Consider the following 24,973-nt stretch of genomic DNA (forward strand, 5'->3'; position numbering starts at 1 on the left):
ACTATGTACATTCCCTTATGATAACAATATGCAATTTATTGTGCGTGTTGCTTTTTTGTTGGCTGCAGAATTAAGAGTTAGATTCTGAGAGTTCAGATGCAGAATGTTCAGCTCATCACTGCATTATATATCTGTTGCATTTCTGCAATACTTATCAATTTACCAAGTTATTGTAATGTTTTATACATAAATCCTCTACTAGATTTAGTGGAAAAACTGACAACTGTGACTGTCAGACACGTGCATCCATGTTACCACTGTTTATTGGCACATTTAATTAATGGCAAAGCATACATAAAATACATCTGTTTAATGACACAAGGACTCATTTCTAACTTTCACATACTGTGCTGAACATTTATGTGAATGAAATAGTTTCTGCTCTAAATTATCTGTTAGTTTTCATACAAAAAGCTTACATAAATACACAAGCAAAAGTTGGACCAGCAAAGGTTCTTGCAAAACCTGTATATGAATGATAATCACTACCAGATTTCCATGATAGCAACTGTTCAAACTTAGGAACAATTCAAAGAAACCACAAACATGTCACATTAAGATGCCCACAAAATATAATGGGTTGCATGGCTTATAATACCAGCTGGGATTTTAAAGCTTTAAATATGAACTCACTAAATCAAAGTAGGTCTTAATATTTTAATACTGTTGAATGTAGCCAATTTGAAACAAGAAACGTTCAGATGCAGCCTGGAGAAAGAAGGTGGGGGGAGGGGGGGTGGAGCACAAAATTTTATAATAAAAGTGATATGCTTCTGTTTATTGAGAGGCTTGTGGTGTGGGGTTTTCTGATTTGCTCTCCTGACTAGACTGGGCTTTGCTGTTCCAAGGGCTGTTACTTCCCAGTGCAGGAGAGTTATTGAAATCTTCCTCGTCATCAATGCCATTTGCTGCATCATACTGCGTATTCTCTAATCGAGTGATCAGTCGCTCATCCTCATCCCCGAACTCTCCGCCCATCAGTGTAGGTTCACCCACCACCATAACATCCTATAACAGGAACAAACAGTCATGTGGTAAAACACTGCAGAGCTTTAGTTTGAATTCCTAAGACTGTGTGCAAGCTAAAATGTGGGTGCATCTAGTAAACATGCACCATAATTTTGGATTTGATTGATTAGTCAAGACAAACTTCACATTTTATTTCACCAACAAAGCTGCCAACCAACTATTCTACTTGCAATTTAGCAAGAGAATTTATAGTATATGTGAGGTTAACTACTGTTATTTTGTCAAATGTTAATCTAACAGAACAATACCTAATCTTTAACATTTTAAAGCATTATTTTTAACTCGCTTTACCCTCAGAGATCAAAGCAAAGTTTGATTTAACACTAAGAAGCAAAATTACTGTGCAGTCAGCATCCACTAGATGGTGCATTTGTGCTGTTTATAGTACATTGTAACACTACAATGCAAGAAAAAGATCATTCAGATCAGAAAGAACGCTCTTCTAATAAATAACATGTGGGCGGCGTGGTGGCACAGTGGTTAGCACTGCTGCCTCATAGCGCCAGGGACCCGGGTTCAATTCCTGGCTTCGGTGACTGTGGAGTTTGCAATTTCTCTCCATATCTGTATTGGTTTCCTCTGGGGCTCTGATTTCCTCCCACAGTTCAAATAAGTGCAAGTGAGGATTGGCCATGTTAAATTGCCCCTTAGTGTCCAAAGATGTGCAGGTTAGATGGGGTTATGGGGTTACGGGATAAGGTCGGGCCTAGGTAAGGTGCTTTTTCAGAGGGTCGGTGCAGACACACTGGGCTGAATGGCCTCCTTAAACACTGTAGGAATTCTATGGTTCTATGTGTCATTTGCAGTTTACTCGGTCTGCTGTCACTTAATGGTGTATCTTCCATGAATCATCAATACCCTCTGTCGTATCCTCTCCCTCCATGTGTTAATCACAAACATTCTACACAGTAGCACAAGATGAATGCTGAGCCGTTCTCAGCAGAGTCTGGGGCCTCAATGACCTTGCATGCTTATCATACACATGAAGAACAGGTAGGTGGAAATGTTTGAAACATAGAGGCTTTCAGTTCAAAATTATGATTTTCCATTAATTTGTAGTACAAAAGCAGGCAAAATTTCAATTGCATTTCCACATAGAATTCTTTCAAGTCTAATTAAACAAACTTAAAATTTAAGTAGCTTAAGTAGGGGACTCTTTCTAAGGGTCGGTGCAGACTCAATGGGCCAAATGGCCTCCTTCTGCACTGTAAATTTATGATACTATAAAATTTGATTGCATGTAAAGAAACCTTTTACTGTGCCAGTTCTCAGTATCATAGAATTTACAGTGCAGAAGGAGGCCATTCGGCCCATCGAGTCTGCACCGGCTCTTGGAAAGAGCACCCCACCCAAGGTCAACACCGCCACCCTATCCCCATAACCCAGTAACCCCACCCAACACTAAGGGCAATTTTGGACACTAAGGGCAATTTATCATGGCCAATCCACCTAACCGGCACATCTTTGGACTGTGGGAGGAAACCGGAGCACCCGGAGGAAACCCACGCACACACGGGGAGGATGTGCAGACTCCGCACAGACAGTGACCCAAGCTGGAATCGAACCTGGGACCCTGGAGCTGTGAAGCAATTGTGCTATCCACAAGGCTACCGTGCTGCCCCGTCATAACACCCTAATGTTACTTTAAACATAACCGGGTTCTGTTTCTTTAATCACTTCCTGGCACATGTTCTGATGTATCCGAACTGGAGTTGGGTAGATATTTTCAAATGATTCGCAATTAAGTGCAATCTTTTGCAGCCAGTTGTGATATTTTCAAATTCAGAAGTCACATCAGCATTGACAGTTGATCGGTTTGCTATCCACATGTAATACCCGCTTTCTAGTAGAAATACTATTTGGCTGAATTTTTAAAATCTGTCATTGCTATCAGTCTGGATATTGCTCTTGTTCACTTAAACATACTGTCTGCCACATTTACTGAAAAAAAAAGTCTCTGGACAAAAAACTTTTGAGAAAATAATTCAACTGTGTTCTAAACATTTTGTGGCTTACATCATATCATATCGGGGCTGGTTTAGCACAGGGCTAAAGAGCTGGCTTTTAAAGCAGACCAAGGCAGGCCAGCAGCACGGTTCAATTCCCATACCAGCCTCCCTGAACAGGTGCCGGAATGTGGCGACGAGGGGCTTTTCACAGTAACTTCATTTGAAGCCCACTTGTGACAATAAGCGATTTTCATTTCATTTCATTTTCATCATACCGTAAATATTCAATGTTGTCTCAGCTTCATAGAAAAATTATTTTGGCATAATAGGAAACAAAACACTAATTGGATTGAAATTAACAAGAATCCATCATAACCTTTTCAACATTTTTTGCTCTATTTTATTTTGTGGCCTGTTCCAACTCCTGCCTATTAAGTTTGTTTTACTCTTTCATGCAATGTGATTATCTCAGGGGGGGGCCGGGATTTGTTTTCCATCTATAATTGCACTTCAGAAAGTGGTGCTGGGTACTCATTTGCCATCATTATTACAGTAGTGTATTATTTACTTCACTTCCTTTGATTTCTTTTTACATTTTCGAAGCACCTTCGAACAGTAGAACCAATATAACCAAAGACTGTTTTTCCATAAAGTTAAGACAAAACTATTTAGATAAATTATTCATTAATTACACACCAAGAGATCAGTTGTTTCAAATGACAAAGTTAAACAGCAGATGCACGAAGCTGTATTGTTTTCTGTCCTTTTAAAGCATTTTTAAACAGACTCATTGCATTGACACCTACTCCTCCTCCGCGGCAGGTGGGTTAAAAAGTCAAAGGTGCAAAATGTAACCCTGATCCTGCAATTCTGCTTTTACATTGGCAAGCTGAGTGATCAACTGTGGCAAAGCGGGACATTTCTTAATGTTTTTAAATTGAGCACCCACAATCCAATTTGGAAGCCAATTGAAAGTCTGATAAAGCTGCGCATGCTTCCTAGAGGCTGGAAAAGGGATATGGAAGTTGCCAGCTGAACAAACAAAGTCCGTTTTCCTGCACTGCTTGTGGGCAAGCAGCAGGGGTGCTCTCCATGGTTCCTCTCTCCTGATTGCCCACCTCCTTACCCATTGTCTAATGCCTAATTTTGCATTTCCTTTCCTCAGTGGTGATGTCTACCCTAAGGTCTGCTGCTGGTTGGTAAATAAATTCAAGAAATTATAATGAGGTCCTGCCATTAAGTTTCAGCAAGTCTTGAACCTCCCCAGCCTTGCTGGGTTCATCCACATTTTCGACAAACCCTGTAGCTTTCTCACCTCCCTGTAAATGGGCGGCACGGTAGCACAGTGGTTAGCTCTGTTGCTTCACAGCACCAGGGACCCAGCTTGGGTCACTGTCTGTGCGGAGTCTACATGTTCTCCCCATGTCTGCGTGGGTTTCCTCTGGGTGCTCCAGTTTCCTCCCACAAGTCCCGAAAGACATACTGTTAGGTGAATTGGACATTCTGAATTCTCCCTCTGTGTACCCGAACAGGCGCCAGAATATGGCGACTAGGGGCTTTTCACAGTAACTTCATTGCAGTGTTAATGTAAGCCTACTTGTGACAATACAGATTATTATTAAGTAGTATGATCATTGTTTGGACTAAAAAACTTCAAGTCAGCATCTCCAACTGAGGATAGAAGAAAAACAAAGAAAAATCTTTAAAAAGTAGTAAGAACCATGGGGAAAATGGATCAATAACTAGAGGGCATAAATTTATCATCAAAAAATAAAGGAGGTCTGGAACATTTTATAATGTTTAGAAAAGGGAAGTGCATGAATATTAGAACAAGACAATTGAAAAGGAATTGGGGAATGATAGTGAATAGATAGTTCTGTCTCAGATATGTTGTGCTGAATGTTTTTTGAGCTTAACATTTTATGAATCTATAAATACTTGGAAAAACTTGAATCTATAATATGACTGTAGTTCATATAATTCCCATGTATTTAAAAAAAAGTTCAGATTTTTTTTCTCCTCCTATCCTCATCTGTTCTCCAGAAAGGTTTCTGACCAATTTTTAGCTTTATCCATGCCAGTCAACATCTGAAAGCTAGGATTTTTGTAGGAATGCTGTAATCCATCCTTCGGTTTATCATACTTCCTTGTGAGCATGTGCCTAGCCTTCTCCATCATTCCTTGATCCCGCAGCTGAAATTGGTGCTCATGAATGTGGAATCATGCCATGCATGGCACACTGCACAGGTATAACGTGGAGTGACTGATGGAATTAACTATTGTAAAGCTCTTTGAGAAACAAGTTTACATGTCAAAAGGAAAAAAAATCTATTCACAAACATGGTGCTCAACAGGCAGAAAAGTACCAGTGAAACACAAACTCGGCCTTTATTTTTTTTTTTAGAAAATATTTTTTCTGCTGTTTTTAATATTTTGTACATAAAAAACACCCCCGCCAAAAAAATAACAAAAGAACCGCCCGCTACCAACCAACCAACCCCCATATAACTCGAAGTAAAACCCCATCCATCCTAAACCCCCTCCCAAACCCCCTCCCCGCCTTAGCAGTAGATGGTAACCAACTCTTTAAATTGAAGAATAAGTAGACCAAATCTCTTATGGAACCCCTCAATCGCACCCCTCAAGGTGAACTTCACATTTCAAGATACAGGAACTCCATAAAGTCCCCCAGCCACACTGAGGCAAAGGGTGGAGAAGCTGACCTCAACCCCAACAGGACCCACCTGTGAGTAATCAGTGAGGCAAAGGCTAAAGCATCTGCCATCGCCTGCAGCTCCGACCAGTCCGACACTTCAAGTATGGCCCCCAAGCAACTTCAAGTGCAAGATCACCGACATGGTGCTGAAAAAAGACCTCCAAAATTTCTCCAACTTCGGGCAGGACCATAACATGTGTACATAGTTGGCCGGTCCTCTCGCACACCACTCGCAAGTGTCCTCCACCCCTTCAAACAACCGGCTCATCCTTGACCTCATTATGTATGCCCTGTGCATCACCTTTAACTGTATTAGCCCCAGTCACGCACACCAAGTCAAGGCATTCTCCCTTCACAACACCTCCCACCACAACCCCTCCTCCAGCGCAACCCCAATTGTTCCTCCCACTTGGCCTTAACCCCCTCTAATGATGCTGCATCCTTCTCCAGAATTCTCCCATAAATCGCACAGATGACCACCCTCCAATCCCATAACCAACAACATCCCCTCCAACAACCAGGAGGGTGGTGTCACCGGAAATGCCGAATAAACCTTCCTTGCAAAATCTCGCACCTGCATCTATACCTAAATGCCTCCTCCCCATGCAAACCCAAACTTCTCAGTTAACTCCCCCAAGCTCGCAAACCGCCCTTCCAAGAATAAATCCTTCATTTCCACCACTGCCCTGGCTCCTCCCATCCCCTGTAACCAACTGGGTTGACCTCTTCCCGACTTAAAATGGAGATCCGCAAAGACTACAGTGAAATTCAGCCAAGCCAGGAAAAACTAGCAAGTGAAAAAATCCTGTGTATTAGAACTTGCAAAAGCCCAGACAGCACTGGAACTCACAGCCATCTGCATACTAATGAGCGATCCCCGGGAACAATCAAAACATTTAAGGTGAATAAGGCCAAGCTAGACTCCTCGGCGCCAGCAGGAGCCAAGACAAAAGAAGGCCAACGGACACCTAGGGACCACCCAGCAATCAGGGAACAACTCCAGGATTGGAGAAATCCATCCAAGTGATCGGAACGTAGTCCAATCACTTGGAACCAGATACGGGGTCCGCCCCGAACGCCGGGAAGCCCCTGGGGACTATAAAATAGAGTCTCCAAGTTCAAATCGTCCTTCTTGGCAGGGTCACTCAGCAACTCGAATCAACCCTTGAGAGTGAACTGCCTAAGCTGCCGCATCAACCAAGTAAGTCTCCAGTCAACGCACGCTACGAGATAGGCGCTCCTAGCTACCAGTCCATACCAGCTTTTGAATCCTGCAGACTCAGATCGAACAAAAGGCCATTTGTTCCCCATACCTAGTGGGCCAATTCCGAAGCTAAGTATAGGCCTTTTAGTGATAGAGAAGAGTCTAGAAAGTAGAGTTTATGCATGAGTAGTGATTTACTGTGTATAATAAATGTGTTTTGATTTGAATCTTACTAATTGGTGTGTTGAGTTATTGATCAATACTTGAACTTGAACCTCGTGGCGGTATCATAAAGATACCTGGCAACTCTAGAGCAAAGGTTATAGAAACAGAGCAAATTCAGTAAAGACCCAACAGGCAATGAATTAAGAGCCAACCAAAGTCAGCAACACCCTGAAACTTAGCATCCAATCTCGACAGCTCAAACACATGACTCTCTTGATCGGCATCAGCCTCGACCCCACGCCTAACTTAAAATGCAGCCGAAATTGCCTCCATATCTTCAGCATGGTCACCACCACCGGACGACTCGAGTATTTCCCCGAGGCAAACGTTAGCAGCGCCATTGCCAGTGTCCATAACTCCCAACAAGAGCCTGCCTCAATCCTCACCCACATAGCATCCGGCACCTGACCCCAACCCCGCACCTTCTCAGCGTTCGCCGCACAATAATAGTACAGCAGATTTGTCAGAGTCAAACCCCCCGACTGTCACCCTCTCTGAAACACTGTCTTCCAAATCCTCGGTACCGTACCTTCCAGACAAAGATGAAATCAAATGTTCCACCCCCATAAAATCGCTTTTGGCAAGAAGACCGGTAAACACTGGAATAAAACTAAAAACCGCGGCAAAGCATTAACCTTTATCTCCTGTCGCCGGCTTTCGATGATGGGGGAGGCTATCCCACCTCAACAAATTCACCTTGACACTGCCCGCCATGCTTGTAAAATTGAATTTACGGAGCCGGGCCCAATCCCGAGCCATGTGCACTCCAACATACCTGAAGTGAGTAGTCGCCACGTGAAACGGCAATCACCCCAAGTGCGGGGAGACCAAAAAGCACCCGCTCTACTCCAAATTCAATTTATATCCCGAAAAAGCCCCAATTCGCTTCAGCAGTCCTGTTATGTCCCCCAGCATGGGAACCGGGTTGGAAATATACAACAAAAGCTCATCAGCCTACGGGAACACCCTATGCTCCCCCACAACCCCCACTAGCCCCCTCCACTTATCCGAGCTCCTCAACACAATGGCCAAGGGCCCTATCGCCAGCGCAAACAAAAGGGGGGACATGGAACACCTATGCCTCGTTCCCCTATGCAGGTGAAAATATCCCGAGTTCACCCCATTCGTACATGCACTTGCCCTCGGTTCCTTATACAACAATTTGACCCATGCCACAAAGTTAGGCCCGTTCCCAAACCATTCCAATACCGTAAACAACTAACTCCACTCTATCTGATCAAATGCCTTATCTGCATCCAGCGCCACCACCACCTCCTGTTTCCCCCCTTCTGATGGGGAGAGCACCACATTTAACAATTTGAGGATAATCACCAACCCTTTACAAACCCTGTCTGATCCTCCCCACCTGCAGAAGCCATTCCTCCAACATAAGCACCAACATTTTGGCAAGAAATTTGGCATCCACATTCAACAAAGATATTGGCCGACACGACCAAGTCTCCACCGGGTCCTTATCCTTTTTTTAACAACAACAAAATAGATGCCTGTCCCATTGTTTCCGGTAGCTCCCTCCTAGCCGTGCTGTTAGGTGAATTGGACATTCTGAATTCTCCCTCTGTGTACCCGAACAGGCGCCGGAATGTGGCGACTAGGGGCTTTTCACGTAACTTCATTGCAGTGTTAATGTAAGCCTACTTGTGACAATAAAGATTATTATTATAGCCACTGCGTTCTCAAACATCTCCACCAATAGCGACGCCTACTTATCCAAAAACCTCTTCGAAAACTCTATCGGGAACTCATCCAGCCCTGGTGCTTTACCCGCCTGCATCTTCCCTACAGCCACCAGAACCTCCTCAATCCCCACTAGCTCTCCAACCCTGCCCCATCATCCTCTCCCACCCTGGAACACTCCAGACCCTTCCAAAAACTCCCTTATATCCGACATCCCCACTGGGTGCTCCAACCTATACAACCTCTTGTAAAACTCCTCAAATGCCCAAACTCGGCCTTTATTACAAATAGGTTTTTTTTCAGTAAAAAAGTATGAACAATATATGGAATCCTATTTCTGCATTAGTTAGTATTTTGAAGGTTAAAATAAATAAATCAAGCAAACACAACAGCTAGTGACCATAGGACTGGTATGGAGGTGAGGCTATAAGAATGGTAGGTTATTAACCTTCTGAACTGCTGCATATGTCCAGGAGTGAGGAGTGAGATTCTGCCTCTCTGGGAATGATTAACTGTTGAACAGATTTATTTGTACAATCCGTCAGCTTGTTCCCATAGTTGGCCAGACATTCAATCCTCCAGCCACCAGCAATCTAGTATTTGTTCCACTGCTTGATTACTGTAATTAATTTAAATAAAGTTTTTTTTAAAAAGAGAGATAACAACGCACATACTGATGAGATAATTTGCATAGGTAATTAAGTCATTAGCAAAAACCTGCTGATTGCCAACAAGCCTTAAATTTACCATCTGTTACCAAAGAGTCTGTCACCTATAAACATATTGGAACTGTACAACAATCTGTGCAGAAAATGTTCCAATTTGCCCAGCTGTTATAATAAACAGGATGTCAGCATGGAGGAAGACAGCCTCTTACTAATTAGCAATACACTGATGAATAAACTTACTCATCTCATTAACAGAAAAAAAACCTAATACATGTGGGGATCAGGCACTGCAGCTAATCAGGAAAATATACAGGGACATTGAGTCACAAAAAGAAATGATGTAAACAAAAGATTGTTTCAAAGAATACATGCTGTAAAAATAAACAAGGACGTGAAAGGCCCATTTTCCCCAATAATACCCGCTGGAACCTGAACTCACTGGTTCAGACACTTACTCCCTGCAGAGGGCAGCAATACAACCCACAACTGAGGTTTAGCAGAGACATGTTTTACAGTCAAATGAGGTTTAAAAAAGCCTATTTTGTGGAGACACTAATGACTGATCATGACATACCATTTCCCACTCCAACTCAATATTCTCAGGACATCAAAACTGTGCAACTTCCCACCTTCAGTCTCTCCTTACACCTACAATGTACTGTACAAATAATTAAAACATGGGTTTGATGTCTACTGACTAATCGTACTTGATTTACTTCAATTAATTTCCCGAGGTAACACTTTGTACTGTGGGTTCTGGTTCCCCACTTTGTTTTCTCAATAATACAAAGACTGTTGTAGAAATGTGCAATTCATTTTTAGCGCTTTTTTCTCATTTTTACGTGCTAATTTTGCACTCACTCAGCTCCTGCACAAACCCCATCAAACATCAAAAATGTATTCTAAATTGATTGGCGCGATATTCCTGGAAATTGGCAAAGGCCAAGGGTAGGTAGGAAAAGCAGCGTTGAGCCCGCCAAGGGCAATAGTGGCTTTTCCCTTTGCATCGCTGGCTTCTGATTTGCCTGGCAAACTTCGGAAAATCAGGAAGGGGTGCCTGGTACACTCCTTGGATTGAAAGGCTTTATGGAAGAGCCATATGCCTGAGGTGATTGTGCCAACACTGCAATGCAATGAGGTCAACATAGCTAGGGTCACAGAGACCTTGGTGCAAGACATTTGTCCTGCACTGCTGCAGGATATGCACTGCCATCACCTTAGCGATGTAATCATCGAGGTGCCACATTTAAACACTATCCCAGCTCGCATCAGCCACACTTCAGAGGTGGCCAGGAAGCGGGGACTGCCAGGAAATTTGCCCCCATGTTTTCAGTTCCCTCCCTGGGAAGACTATTTGATGTAGTAGAGGTCCACCATGATGTGCTGTACCCACACTCAGGAGAAACAACAGCAGTAAGGTCACCAACGAAGCATGGGAGGTGGTGGCAGCAGTCGTTAGTGCCAGTGCTCTGCAGAAGAGGACAGCCATTCAGTGCGGGAAGAGGATGAATGATCTTCTTTGTTCTGCCAGGGTAAGTTACTCTTCTCATAGCTCTCAACTCACACATCCACAGGGATCGCATTCACTGCCAGTTCAGGAAAGCCGCCACTCGCTCTCCCACACACATCGTCATATACCCTCTGGGTTGTGTCCTCATTACCTCACTGGTTCCATTCACCATCCGCACACACCAGACATCCTCATCACCTGCCCTGTTCTGCTTACACTCTCTCCATCTGTTTTCATGCAGTAGAAGCAAGCACACAAGGGGGAGAGATCTCAGACAGGTGGAGGGATGCCAGAACTCAAGTCCCTCATGGACTTCGAGGACAGAGCCATCCAGCTGGTGAGGGAATATGTCGACTGCTCCTGTGCTGATGGTGAGGATCCAGCACTGCATCATCCATCACTCAACAATGCTGAGTCATGTTTCCTGTTCTAAAGGCCTCTGCCATGCATTAACAAACTATCCTTTCTTTTGCAGGCACATCAGGAATGCAGCCCAGGGAATAGTCCAGGTTCTCCAACACTGACACCAGCAGAGGGATTCTGATATCCAAGAACCGTCACAGCGCTCACCCACACACTCCACCCGTGTAGAGACACACACCTTGGTGGGACTTAATTTTACAGTAGTCTCCAGGTGTTCACTCGCAGAGCCACAGCAGGCAGAGGCAGAGACATCCCAGGGAGCTGGCACTCGGAGAATTTCAGGAGACTAGGAATCTGCTCAGATCTCCGCTCTGACTCTCAGCACCCGCTCTTTTTAAATCTCCGCTCTGACTCTCAGCACTCGCTCTTTTTAAATCTCCGCTCTGACTCTCAGCTCCCGCTTTTTAAATCTCCGGTCTGACTCTCAGCTCCCGCTCTTTTTAAATCTACGCTCTGACTCTCAACTGCCGCTCTTTTTAAATCTCCACTCTGGCTCTTAGCTCCCGCTCTTTTTAAATCTCCACTCTGGCTCTCATCTCCCACTCTTTTTTAAACTCCAGGTGTTAAGCACTTGTACATAATGTTCACCTCTATAATTAAACTCTCAATAATATTACTCTTTCTATGGCTCCTTGTTTTGATGAGTTTTGTTCCTGTAATCGCAACCTGAAAACTGGATTCCTGCACCAAAAAAAGGCAGGGAGCTTAGTCCAGAGCTTTGTGCAAGGTTGCCAGCACAGTGACTGAACATATCAGTCATGCCTGTTTCTCGTCGGGAATGAGGATATCTCCCACAATGTACAGGGCTGGTGTCACTCATTCAGTCATTGCCCATGTGTGCTCTCGGCATCTTTTGAGGTGTGGCACCACGCTCGCCAGCTCCCCGTTAACAAAGTCAGGCAGCACTTAAGCTGCATTTGCTCAGCCAACCCCAGCCAGCTCTCAACAATACCGCCGAGGAGACCAGCCCCAAGATTCGGGGACGCTGATCTAGGGAGGCTCCTAGATGCGGTGGAGGCCAGGAAGGGAGGGATGTCCTGTCCCCCCGAAGGTTCCAGAGGATTAGCCATATGGCAGCCAATGTTTCTTGGGATGCGGTGGCGACAGCTGTGAGCGCTCGGAATGTGTCCAGGCGGACTGACATCCAGTGCCGAAAAAAAGTCAACGACCTACACCAGGCAGCACAAGTGAGTAGACACCAATGCCCCCCCCCCCCTCCCCCACCGAGACCTGTCCATCCCCATGCACCACTGCACCACCCAACTCTCCATGCAGCCCCCAACCTACCCTCCACCACCCTCAAAGCACCCCCCCAACCCTCCCTTCATACACCCTGTCCCACCACTGTGAACCACTCTGTGTATCCTCAGGAAAAGCTCTCCCATAATCGCCAGGAGAGGGCCCAGACTGGCAGTGGCGTGCCAGACCTAAGAATCCTCAGCACCTTCGAGGAACGGGCCCTGGAGATGACTGGGGTGGCCGAGGACAGGACGGTCCCCTAAGCGGAGGATGGTGGAGGTCCCAGAGGTGAGGAACCACCAGGCTCCACCCGGGGGATCTGTCAAACGCGAGTTGTTATTGCCTTACTGACTGACCCATCCCTCCCACTAACCACATGTCCATTCTCCTGCAGGTCCTCCAGCCGACAGTGCTGGCCCATCCTGGGTGGCACCCTCTCCAGGCTCCCAGGAGACTACCTTGAAGGAGAGCTCCGAGGATGCCACTGTAATCATCGTGGCACAGCTGTCACCCCCACCCTCCATCAGCGCAGATACACACACCTCAGTTCGAAATGTTAGTGGTCAGGCTTCGGGGGCACAATCTGGTGAGCAGCAGACTGAACAAACAACAAAGACCATTACAGCACAGGAACAGGCCCTTTGGCCTCCCAAAGCCTGTACTGGTCATGATACCACCCTTGGCCAAAGCCCTCAGCATTTCCTAGTGCCCTATCCCTCTACTCATCCTGGTACGGTAGCACTTCACAACTCCAGGGTCCCAGGTTCGATTCACGGCTTGGGTCACTGTCTGTGCGGAGTCTGCATGTTCTCCGCGTCTCCTCTGGGTGTCCCGGTTTCCTCCCACAAGTCCCGAAAGACGTGCTGTTAGGTAATTTGGACATTCTGAATTCTCCCTGCGTACCTGAACAGGTGCTGGAATGTGGCGACTCGGGGCTTTTCACAGTAACTTCATTGCAGTGTTAATGTAAGCCTACTTGTGACAATAAAGGTTATTATTATTATCCATGTATTAATTGAAATGCCTTTTGAATGCTGTTAATGTATCTGCTTCCAATACCTCCCCTGGCAACGCGTTCCAGGCACCCACCACCCTCTGTGTAAAAAATCTGCTGACATACATCAGGTGGAGGAAGGAACCCCCAGGCAAGACAGCAGTTGGAGATCAGCTGGGTCCCAGCCTGATGATGAGCCTGTGGAACAGTGTTACCCGGAGCTGATGGCGATGATGGGGAGCTGTCGGGACATTCAGTGGGTAATGCCAGCGTCACTCCAACAGATCCATAGCCAATTGGAGAAGTCATAGAGGCTACGGGCGCAAGAGATGTTGCCGGCAATGGATGGCAACGAGGCCAACACTGCTAGGGTGGCGATCTTAGTAGACAGCCTGGTGCTCGGCAATATTAGTGAAGGCATCCAAGGTGTCACGGAGTTGGCAAAGGCCATGACTGAGGGTCTCGACAAATGTCCTCCTCGCTGGGGGATGTTACCCAGCACTAGGCTGACCTTGATGAAGTTCTGCGGGACATGTCCCACACTCAGATGGGAATGGCCGAGGTCCAGCAGAGCTGGTTGCATTGTTGAAGAGCTGCAGAGCATAGCCCAATCACTGAGGAACATCGCTGAGGTCGTCGATATGATGGTGCAGACCATGGGGAACCACCAGGGCTGGCAGAGCCAGGTGATGCAGGGGCAGCCGGGGTTCGAACCAGCTGCCCCTCCGTCCCATGGTGAACCCCAGGGCCCTATGGGCACCGAGCGGGAGGAGGAGGCACTGAGTTCCAACCCGGACCCGTCCCGTGGAGTGGGGATGGTGGCCATCAGCTCCCCCGAGTTCCACTCCTCTGAGGAGGCCAGTCAGCACACAGGACAGGGCGGCATGGCTGTGCATGTGCCACCGACATGTCTCTGGCCTCAGAGCCCCCAGAGGACGGCTGCCAGGAGCATCAAAGGCCACGGGATGAGGTAAGCAGCTGGCTGCCTCTACCTCTGATGTGAATCCTCGGGAGACACCTAGACGTAGCAGTAGAGCTAGGAAGGCCAAGCACATCGAGGATCGTTGAGGGGACCAGGGAAGAGGGGAGCGGTGAGGGGGGTGCGTTGTGAGGGTGGGGGGGCGGCACCATCGGGAGAGTGGGGGATTGTATTACACATTAAACACCCTTGTGCACAACCATTACGACGCCTCTTGTCACTTTCTTCCGCAATGCAGGCTGACCTCTGAACCCATGGCCCATCTCTCCAGGCATCCCCCCTCACTGTGGCACCCACCCAACCTCTGGTCATGGACATGTCCCCGGAGCTGTGTCCCGTCCCCGGAGCTGTGTCCCATCCCCTAGTGTTCGGATGTTGTCTGCTGTGTGTGTGGTGTTGCCTCCCGCAGTGTTCAGGTACAGTGCCCAGTCATAACAGTCTGATTGGAATACTAGGCAATGACTCCGACAAGCTACATGGCCTGCCCACCCATGGGAATCCACTTGGGTTGCGTGTAGCGCTCACTTAACCACAATTCCCAATTCGCAATAGCATTCAGCCGCACGGCCAGAGGCCTCGACAGTTGGTGGCAGTAATGGGTGGTCGGTGGGGCAGATGGGCAGGGACAAGGGTTGTCCCCGGAATGCCTACACACGATCTGGGGTTGGCATGGCGGTGCCACGAGTGGTTGCCCCCCCCCCAGTGCCTGCCCCCCACCCTCCCATGGCAGCCCACCCCTGCGGCGCGTCCCCCACCCCCAGGTGAGCACATGGACAGAAAGCCCAGCGTCCCTCGGGCTCTTTGCCTATGACCAAAAATGGCTACTCCCCTCCGTGGCACCCCTCAGAAGCCCTTCCACCAGGTTCACGTTTTTCAAAAGGAGGACTAATCAGTGCCAGCATGACCACTTGCTGGGGTGGCCGCTGAATGATGGGAGGCCGGTGGATATGGGGTGGCTCTCATTAATTGTATGGAAATAGGGCTTAAGTGGCGATAAATGATTTCTCGCCACGGTACTGCGACATCCTGATTTCGCCTACGGGAGTGGGCCGGTTGCATCGCAAACTGTTTGGCGCCTGGCACGGTTCTCGTTTTTAGCCTCTCCCGCTATTCACCAGCCTTGATTCGCTTGAGCGAGAGCGTAACGAGGCTGGAGAATCGCACCCTATGTGTCAAAAGGTGGGATTCTTTGGATAAATAAAGATGTTAGATTAAAAAAGGCTTATTACACATATAGGTAGGCAATGCAGAATGAAAAAATAAATATAAAAAGGAAAGAAAAGGAAATGGAAGTGGAAGGGGAATATGAAATAATACTGGCAATTAAAACAAAAGGAAAAATGCTGCTTTTGGACACACCTAAGTAGATGAAGGATACGTGTGCAATTGATACCATGCCTCCTTTTGATGATTAGGACTCTCAAAGGTCTAGCATAGAACCCATGCCTTGATCCTCTGAACACCTATGGCTTCCAGAAGGCCTAAATGGGGATTGCTGGTCAGAATATATAAATATATATATATAAATTGACCAGTCCAAACTTAGCTCAATGACCGTCTTAAAATCCAACCCTCAAGATCAACCGGTGTGAGACCAGGTCAGGAATCTTTCCCAGCACCCGCCTCAAACTCCACATCATCCCAGTTTGGGGCATAAACCTTTACCAGCATCCCCTCCATTTTCCCACTCACCATCACAAACCTCTCCCCTGAATCTGCCACTATGTTCCCCACCTCGAACGTTCCTCGATTATTTACCAGCACCGCCACCCCCCTCTTCCAGTCCCGAATGGAACATTTGCCTTACCCATCCTTTCCTCAACCTTGTCTGATTCCCTATCTTTAAATGCATCACTTGTAAAAAAGCAACGTCCGACTTCAGCCTCCTCAGGTGTGCGAACACACATGACTGTTTGACCGGCCCATTCAGCCCCCTCACATTCCATGTGACCAGCCTGGTTGGGGTGCTCACCGCCCCTCTCCCCTGCCAATCAACCATATCCCTTTTTGGGCCTACCTCGGCCCATGCCGACCCTCTAGGCCCACCCTCGGATGTCCACCGGCATCACTCCCTTTCGAACTGCTCAACTACGACCACACCTTTGTCAGCATCCCCCTCCTCCAAACCAAACAGCACCCCCATCTCCCTCTTCCAGCACCAACCACCTGACCACCCCCCACTGCGCTCCCATTAACTAGCCCGCTCAGCTCGCATGGCAAGGCCTCCAAACCTCCTACCCCCCCGATTCTTCGCCCCCCCCTCCACACTCCCTCAAGAAACAAAGTAACAGAAAAAGGTGTACTAACCCTTGATGCTCCCCAAGCATCCTGCCACCAAGCCCATCAAAACATTTCAAAGGAGAGAAAACTCTCCAACAACCACCAAAAGGAAACACCTGCTCACACCTCCTCAAAAGTTCAGTGTCCTCCTTCTCTTGCCAGTCCATTGTCTCTCAAAAATTCCGTCGCCTCCACTGGTGTATCTCAATAGGAATCTCGATTCTGGAAAGGTACCCAGAGGCGGGCTGGGTACAGCAATCTGAACTTCACCCCCTTCTTGAAGAGGACAGCCTTGACCCGATTGAACACGGCCCTCCTCATCGCCAGATCTGCGCCCAGGTCCTGGTACACCCGCAAGTAGTTGCCCTCCCAGGTGCACTTCCTCATCTGCCTCGCCCACCGCAGAATCTGCTTTTTGTCCAAGAAGCGGTGCAACCACATCACCATCGCCCTCGGCGGCTTGCCCACCTGTGGCCTCCTCATCAGCGTCCTGTGCACTCAGTCGACCTCCAGGAGCCGGTCAAAAGCCCCGTCCCCCATCAGCTTTTCGAACACCGTGGCCACATATGTGCTAGCCTTTGCTCCTGCAATGCCTTTGGACATTCCCACAATCCGCAAGTTTTGACCTCTGGAGCGTTTCTCCAGATCCTCCACCTTCTCCTTCAGCCGCTTTTGGGTCTCCCGCATCACCCCCATCTCGGCCGTCAACGAGGCGAGCTGGTCCTTGTACTCCCTCACCCTCCCCTCCACATTTTGGATCGTCTGGCCCTGGGACTCCAGCCTCTGCTCCGCATGATCAATCCCCGCTTTAAGTTCCTCTACCACCTTGGCTAGGTCCTTCTGGGCTTCGTTTCTCTGCTGGCTGAACTTCTCACTTAAGAAGTCCACCAGCCGCTCCATTGACCACTGGGCAGCCATCTTTTAAAAACGTTTTTTTAAATTCTCTTCCTTTTTCACATTTTCTCCCAAATTTGCACCCACTAACAATAAACAATAAGCAGTAACAAATATAATGTCAATCCCCATAACAACAACAATCCCATCCTCCCACCAACATCCAAACAACTGCCCGCATGTTAACATAAACAAATAACAAAAGGGAATCAGGAATCACCCATAGTCACCATTAACGCATACAGTCCCTCTCCCCCCAAAAGCCCCCCCCCCGCAACTAAGGTTTGATGTAATCCAATTCTCGAAAGTGCATAATGAATAACGCCCATGAATTGTAGAACCCCTCCATCCTTCCCCTCAGTTCAAACTTAACCTTCTCAAGAGTCAAGGATTCCAACAGGTCCCCCCGCCACGACAGGGCACAGGGTGGAGAGGTTACTCTCCATCCCAACAAGATCCGCCTTTGGGCGATCAATGAGGCGAAGGTCCCAACATCTGCCTCCGCGCCCGTTTCCAACCCCGGCTGGTCCGACACCCCGAATATGGCCTCCCGAGGACCCGGGTCCAGTTTCACGTGCACCACTTTACCCTAAAAATGTCCTTCCAGTAATCCTCCAACTTTGGACAGGACCAAAACATATGAGCGTGGTTTGCGGGGTCCCTCCCGCAACGTTCACACACATCTTCTACCCCCTCAAAGAGCCGGCTCATCCTCGCCCTTGTAAGGTGTGCTGTATACACCACCTTCAGCTGTATCAGCCCCAACCTCGCACACGAGGTGGAGGCGTTCATCCTCCGGAGCACCTCACACCTGAACCCCTCCTCCATACCCTCTCCCAACTCTTCCTCCCACTTTGCCTTGATCCCTTCCAGCGGCGCCTTCTCCTTTTCCAAAATAGCCCCCTAAACCACCGATACTCCTCCCTTCTCCAGTCCCCCTGTCGTCAGCACCTCCTTCAGCAATGTGGAAGTCGGCTCTACTGGGAAACTCTGTATCTCCTTTCTGGCAAAGTCTCGAACCTGCATGTATCTAAACATTTCCCCCTGCTCCAGCCCATACTTCATTCTGATCTGTTTATTCATAGCCTGAGAATCACCTACAATAGCTCCTTTTCCCACTTGTGCACCATTACCTCTGGTGCCCCCCCAAAAAATCTCTCCTTGGCCCCCTCATATTTCTCATCTGCATGCTGCCCCCTCAGCGGCATCAGCAGAAACAGAGTCCACAATATTCCATATGTATACTGTTGAAACCAACTCCATGTTTCTGCTACCTATTTTCACCCTTTCGCATTCACTGTTGTGTTACATCCAGTACTGGATGTCTCTTCAGTCCTGTGCATAGGAGGGGAGTGTGCCAATGGTAATTAATAACCCCTCAGAGTGACTTAAAGCTGCTGAAAACCTGTACGCATGGAAATATGCAGTTCTACTGAATTAGAGCTGTTGACCACTGGCCATAGGGGACATCAGTGACTTATCACATTCTCTTTTGTCATTACAAGAGAAACAGGCAGATACTGCCTCAAAGAGGGCACTGAGAAGTGGAGCTTATCTGCAGATCATCGTGACAATGGAATACTGGGAAATTGATATAACCAAGATCATGGAACAGAAGTAAGCATGCCCTGGCAAAATAGGCACTCATGGTGGAGGCGGTGCTCACAGAAGGCATGATTGCATTGGGAAACCTCTGTACTGCAGAGACTTCTATTTTCCAGGCAAATTCTCATGATCTCTTCCTGTGTTTCCTGCAAATGCAGATGTCAACGCAGCCTCTCCCTCTCAATCAAGAGTCCACAATTACCAATCAAAGAACCGAAGAAGCACCATCATATCTTACAAACACACTGTTCACCAATATAAATATTCTCACCTCGGTGGGTCCTCACACAAGTGTAAATAGGGTGACACATGGTGAAAAGCATGGCACTAGTATCTAGGAGGAGGTTCCAGAGAGAACGATAGCTATGGCCAGTTACCCTCGGAACACTGAAGAGATACCGAGCCCTGCTAAATTGAGGGAAGATGCAAGGCCTTAGAAGTCCCAGGAAAGGTGGCACCATCTAGACCAGGAGGAGCAGGTGCGTTACCACACTTCAGTATTCCCTGAAGCAGTGCAGTGTAAAGAATGGAGGAGGCAATCCAGCTCATGTGCACCACAATGGCTCGGGGTTATGAGCCCATGAGTTCTTCCAGAGAGAGTGGTCAACCTCATGGACAGCCGCATGCACAGCACTTGCACCTAATGCAGGACATGTGTGCACTGATGTACACAGAATGCATGCCACATACTGTTGTCTGGACAGGTCATTGGTGCTAGCGGCACAGAGATTGTTTGGAGGGGGTGCCAGTTGTACCCCATTTGGTGCTCCATTCCGGTCATCCTAATTGTCAGCTAAGGACTGAGGATGTCATACAGGTTGATGAGGGTGTTGCTCCTCACAAGGTGCCTTCATAATCCTCAGCTCTGACAGGAGCATCCAAACAGCAGGGCCCATGGAATGATTTGGGTGCAACTTCCTCTGGCACCTCCACAATGAGGAAAACAGCAACATGCATCTTAGCCGTAAGATAAGTGAGCAAGCTGCCTACAAATTCTCTGTGCCTTCAAGGGGGATTGTCGCATAGAAGCGGCTGAGCACAGAGGTGAACTTGTCATGTTTAGTAAAGTGGGGTGGGTCTTCTTTTTTTAAATAAATTTAGAGTACCAATTCATTTTTCTCCAATTAAGGGGCAATTAAGCGTACTCAATCCACCTACCTTTCACATCTTTGGGTTGTGGGGGCGAAGCCCACACAAACACGGGGAGAATGTGCAAACTCCACACGGACAGTGACCCAGAGCCTGGATCGAACCCGGGACCTCGGCGCCGTGAGGCAGCAGGGCTAACCCACTGAGCCACTGTGCTGCCCTCTGGGGTGGGTCTTCTTGCTGTAACTGTGCACTGTTGTGATTTGCAGCACTATTTTGTGATTTGCAGCACTATGAAATAAAGACATTGAAGGCACAAGTGTGACCCCTTTTTATTGATGGTGTAACAATAAAGGTATGAGATAGTGAAGGACAACAGGGTTCATTAATAGTGATGGCTGTGGCTCAGTTGGTAGCACTCTTGCCTCTAAACCATAAAGTTCCGGGATCAAGTCCCACTCTAGTCCAGTGCACTACTGAAGGAATGCTGCACTTTTGAAGGTACTGTCGTTTGGATGTGATGTTAAACCATGGCCCCATCTGCCTGCTGAGATGGATATAGACGATCCTCCGACACTATTTCGAAGAAGAGCAAAGGAGTTGTTACTGGTGCCCTGGACAATATCTATCCCCAATCAACATTATAAAATCAAACAAATTATCTGGTCATTATCACATTGCTGTTTGTGTGAGTTTGCAGTGTACAAATCTTCTTCCTCCAATGAGCTGCCTCCTTCCATGACCTCACTATCTTCAAGGTCCACACAACTCTGGAGGGTACTGGAGTGCACCAGCTTGATCAGTCCAGGCAACAGAACCGCACCCCCAGAAGCCTGATGACCTGCTCAGTGGTCATCCTAATGAACAGGTGGTTTTGGTTAGAGCTCCTCTGTGCCTCTGTCTGGGTCTCTTGGAGGAGTCAGTAGCCATCTCTTCAAGGACTATCTTTTGTCTTCTAGCATCCATTCACTGACTTTGTAAAAGTGATGTGAAAAACTGCAGCAACCTGGAATCATGCCAGAAAAACAAGAAAGTACACATGGAGGAATCTCTTCCTTTAGTTACAGACCAGCTGAACCTTAAGGGAGTGGGAGTCCTTCCTGTTGATGAATCTCAGGAAGCGTAGTACGACACATGGCCCCGTCTACGTCAATGGCTCTGAAGTGGAGATGGTCAATAGCTTCCTGGGGGTCACCATCACCAACAGCTTGTCCAGGTCCACTCACATTAATTCTACAGTCAAAAATGCCCAACAACGTCTCTACTTCCGACGGAAGCTGAAGAAATTCTGCATTGACTCTCACAAACTTCTACAGATGTGCCATAGAGAGCATCCTATCAGGCTGCATCACAGCATGGTAGGGCAACTGTTCGGCCCAAGATCGTAAGAAACTGCAGAGTGTGGTGAACTCAGTCCAACGCATCACACAAGCTTGCCACCCTCCCACTGATTCTGTCTACACCTCCCACTGCCTCAGGAAGGCAGACAGCATTGTTAGAGACCCCTCACACCCAGGTTTTGCCCTCCTCCAGACACTTCCATCAGGCAGAAGATACACAAGTCTGAAAACCCGCACATCCAGACATAGGAGCAGCTTCTTCCCCACAGCTACTAGAGTCCTCAACGACTCTCCCTCGGTTTGATCTGTTCCCTGCAAGAACACTATTCACGACACCCTATGCTGCCCTTGCTCATGTATTTGCTTTGTTTGGCCCTTGTTCCGCACTGTAACCAATTACTTATTTGTCGATGTACTTTGTTGATTATTCTTTTTGTCTACTGTGTACGTACTGTGCACGTTCCCTTGGCCGCAGAAAAATACTTTTCACTGTACTTTGGTACATGTGACAATAAATCAGTCAATCAATCAATGGCTGGCCGTTGGCCACATGAGTGTAACTGATGATGCCCTGCAAATGGAGGCAAATTCCACTGCCCTCTGTGTCTGTGAGGTCATATTTGTCATGAACCTAATGTACTGTGCCACCCTGGCAAATAGGGCATCAGTAACCTACAAGATGCAGAGGTGTGCTGCTGTTTACAAGATGTCACCAAGGTACACAACTGATCCTTGGAAGGTGCCAGAAACAAAGAAGCTCAGGATCACAATGACTTTGACAGCTACTGGCAGGCACAGTGACCAGTCTTCAGCAGTGAGACCACAGATGCTTGGGGAGCTGCAATCTACTGCAGCACTGGATCTCGGTTTATCTCCAGGCATCTCCGATATTGACGGTAAATCTTATACTTAAGGTATGTGCTCCTTGTCCTTCCTGCCTGTCTTTCCACTCCCTGCCCTGCTGACGGCTGGGTGCAGCTCTTTTATTTGTGTTTTCCTAGGACATCGGCATTGCTGACTATTCCTCATCACCACTGGGCCCAAAATCTAAGCACTGTGCCTCCATTGCCAGCTGCTGCTTCCTTGCGTCCAGGTGGCCACCAATTGTTCTGAGAAACCTTGCCTCCTCCTCTTATGCCCCATGATCCTAGGAGGGTGACAATCTCCTGCACTGCCCATCGTTCACTGCTTACACTCCCTGCCATCTCTGCAGCGTCAAGACATCTGTTCCTAAGCGCAGAGCATTTCTCTATGCGATTCACCCTTTTATGGGGCTGAGTTAATTCCCTGGGGTGGCCATGACTGGCTCCCCACTATACCTTCCTCCCTTACTTCCTGATCCTAGACAGCCTGTGTACCTCCAAGATAATCTCAACAGCTCCTGTTGATGAGCTTATAGGATCCCTGACTTAAACTGTTTCACTTTTTGTGTATGGGACATACCTGTACAATTTTCCACATTGTCAGGTAGATGCCAGTGTTGTAGCTGTACTGGAGTAGCCTGACTAAGGAAGCTGTTAGCCCTCGAGCACAAGTCTTCAGTACCATAGCCGTTGTCAGGACTCATTGCCTTTGTTGTATCCAGTGCCTTCAGCCATTTCGCGATGTCACATGGAGTGAATTGAATTGGCTAAATACTGTATCAGTGATGCTGGGGACCTCAGGAGGAGGCCGAGATGGACCACTCACAAGACACTTCTAACTGAAAATGGTTGCAAATTCTTCAGCCTCATATTTTGCACTGATATGCAGGGCTGCCCAGGAAGGGAATATTTGCAGAGCCTCTTCCTTCTGTTAGTTGGTTAATTGTCCCCATTCACAAATGGATGTGGCAGGACTGCAGAGCTTTTACCTGATCCATTAATTGTGGAATCATTTAGCTGCTTCCACTGTTGACATGTAATTAGTACTGTGATGTCGCTTCACCAGGTTGGCACCTCATTTTAGGTATAACAGGTGCCGCTCATTGCATGCTCTGCTACACGCTTCATTGAATCAAGGTTGGTCCCCTGGCTTCATAGTAATGATAGAATGAGGGATATACCAGGCAATAAATTGAATAGAATTTTGCTGTTGCTGATGGCTCACAATGTTTCATGTTTACCCAGTTTTGGGCTCTTAGATCTGTTCTGAATCTATCCAATTTAGCATGGTGATAGTGCCACACAACACGATGAAGGGTGTCCTCAATGTGAAGGTGGAACTTTGTCTCCATAAGGACACTTTGGTGGCCACACCTACCAATTCTATCATAGACAGATGCATCTGCGACAGGTGGATTGGTGAGGATGAGGTCAAGAGATTTTCCTTTCATGTTGATTCTCTCACCACTTGCCGCAGACCCAGTTTGGCAGTTATGCCGTTCAGGAATCGGTCAGCTTGGTCAGTAGTGGTGCCACTCTTGATGATGGACATTGAAGACCCCATCTAGAGTAATTTCTGAACCCTTGCTACCCTCAGTGCTTCTTCCAATCAGTGTTTAATATGGAGGAGCACTGATTCATCAGCTGAACGAGGGTAGTAGGTGATAATCTGCAGGAGGCCTCGGTACCTGCATTTGATCTGATGCCATGAGACTTCAAAAGGGATGGAGTCAACATTCAGGATCCTAAGAAAACTCCTTCCCTATTGTGTACCACAGTACATCACCTCTCATGGGGTCTGTGACCTTGGCTGTAAGATATGTTTAAAGGTTGTAAGATATGATTAGGTATTAATGACGATGTCAACCTTTTGCTTGATTAGTCTGTGGCACAGGTCTCCCAATTTTGGCACCATGCTACCAAAGAAGGATTTTGCAGGGCCGTCTGGGCAAAGTGCCTTTGCCATTTCCAGTGCCTCATTTGATGCCAGATGAAACATCTGATTTTATTTTCATTTAACTTTTCAGCAAAGTTTAATACAACTGAGTGGATTGCTAGGCCATTTTAGAGGGCAGCTATGAGGCAATGAGAGAGCTGTGCATCTGGAATGACATGTAGACCAGACCAGATGAGGATGGCAGATTTCCTTCTCTGAAGGATATTAATATGTCAGGTAGGTTTTTTATGACAATCTGGGAGTTTCATCATTATTAATGAGACTAATTTTTTATTCCATGTTTATTAATTAATTGAATTTAAATTCCCCAGCTG

The 24,973-nt window shown here is 47.3% G+C and overlaps 1 protein-coding gene across 12 annotated transcripts in view; it reads right to left on the minus strand.

Annotated features, from left to right (window-relative positions):
• Nucleotides 1-245: 245 nt before the first annotated feature.
• LOC140408768 (LIM domain-binding protein 2) overlaps nt 246-24,973 on the minus strand; it is a 728,711-nt gene continuing 703,983 nt past the window's right edge. For 11 of the 12 annotated variants that reach the window (XM_072496432.1, XM_072496430.1, XM_072496429.1 and 8 more), the window contains one exon: nt 246-1,008. In XM_072496432.1, the coding sequence (XP_072352533.1) occupies nt 778-1,008 (231 nt within the window). In that variant the 3' untranslated portion in view covers nt 246-777. The remainder of the gene's footprint in view (nt 1,009-24,973) is intronic. The other variant, XM_072496431.1, reaches the window with a different exon arrangement.

Source organism: Scyliorhinus torazame, chromosome 3, assembly GCF_047496885.1.
Source record: "Scyliorhinus torazame isolate Kashiwa2021f chromosome 3, sScyTor2.1, whole genome shotgun sequence".
Lineage (NCBI taxonomy): Eukaryota > Metazoa > Chordata > Chondrichthyes > Carcharhiniformes > Scyliorhinidae > Scyliorhinus > Scyliorhinus torazame.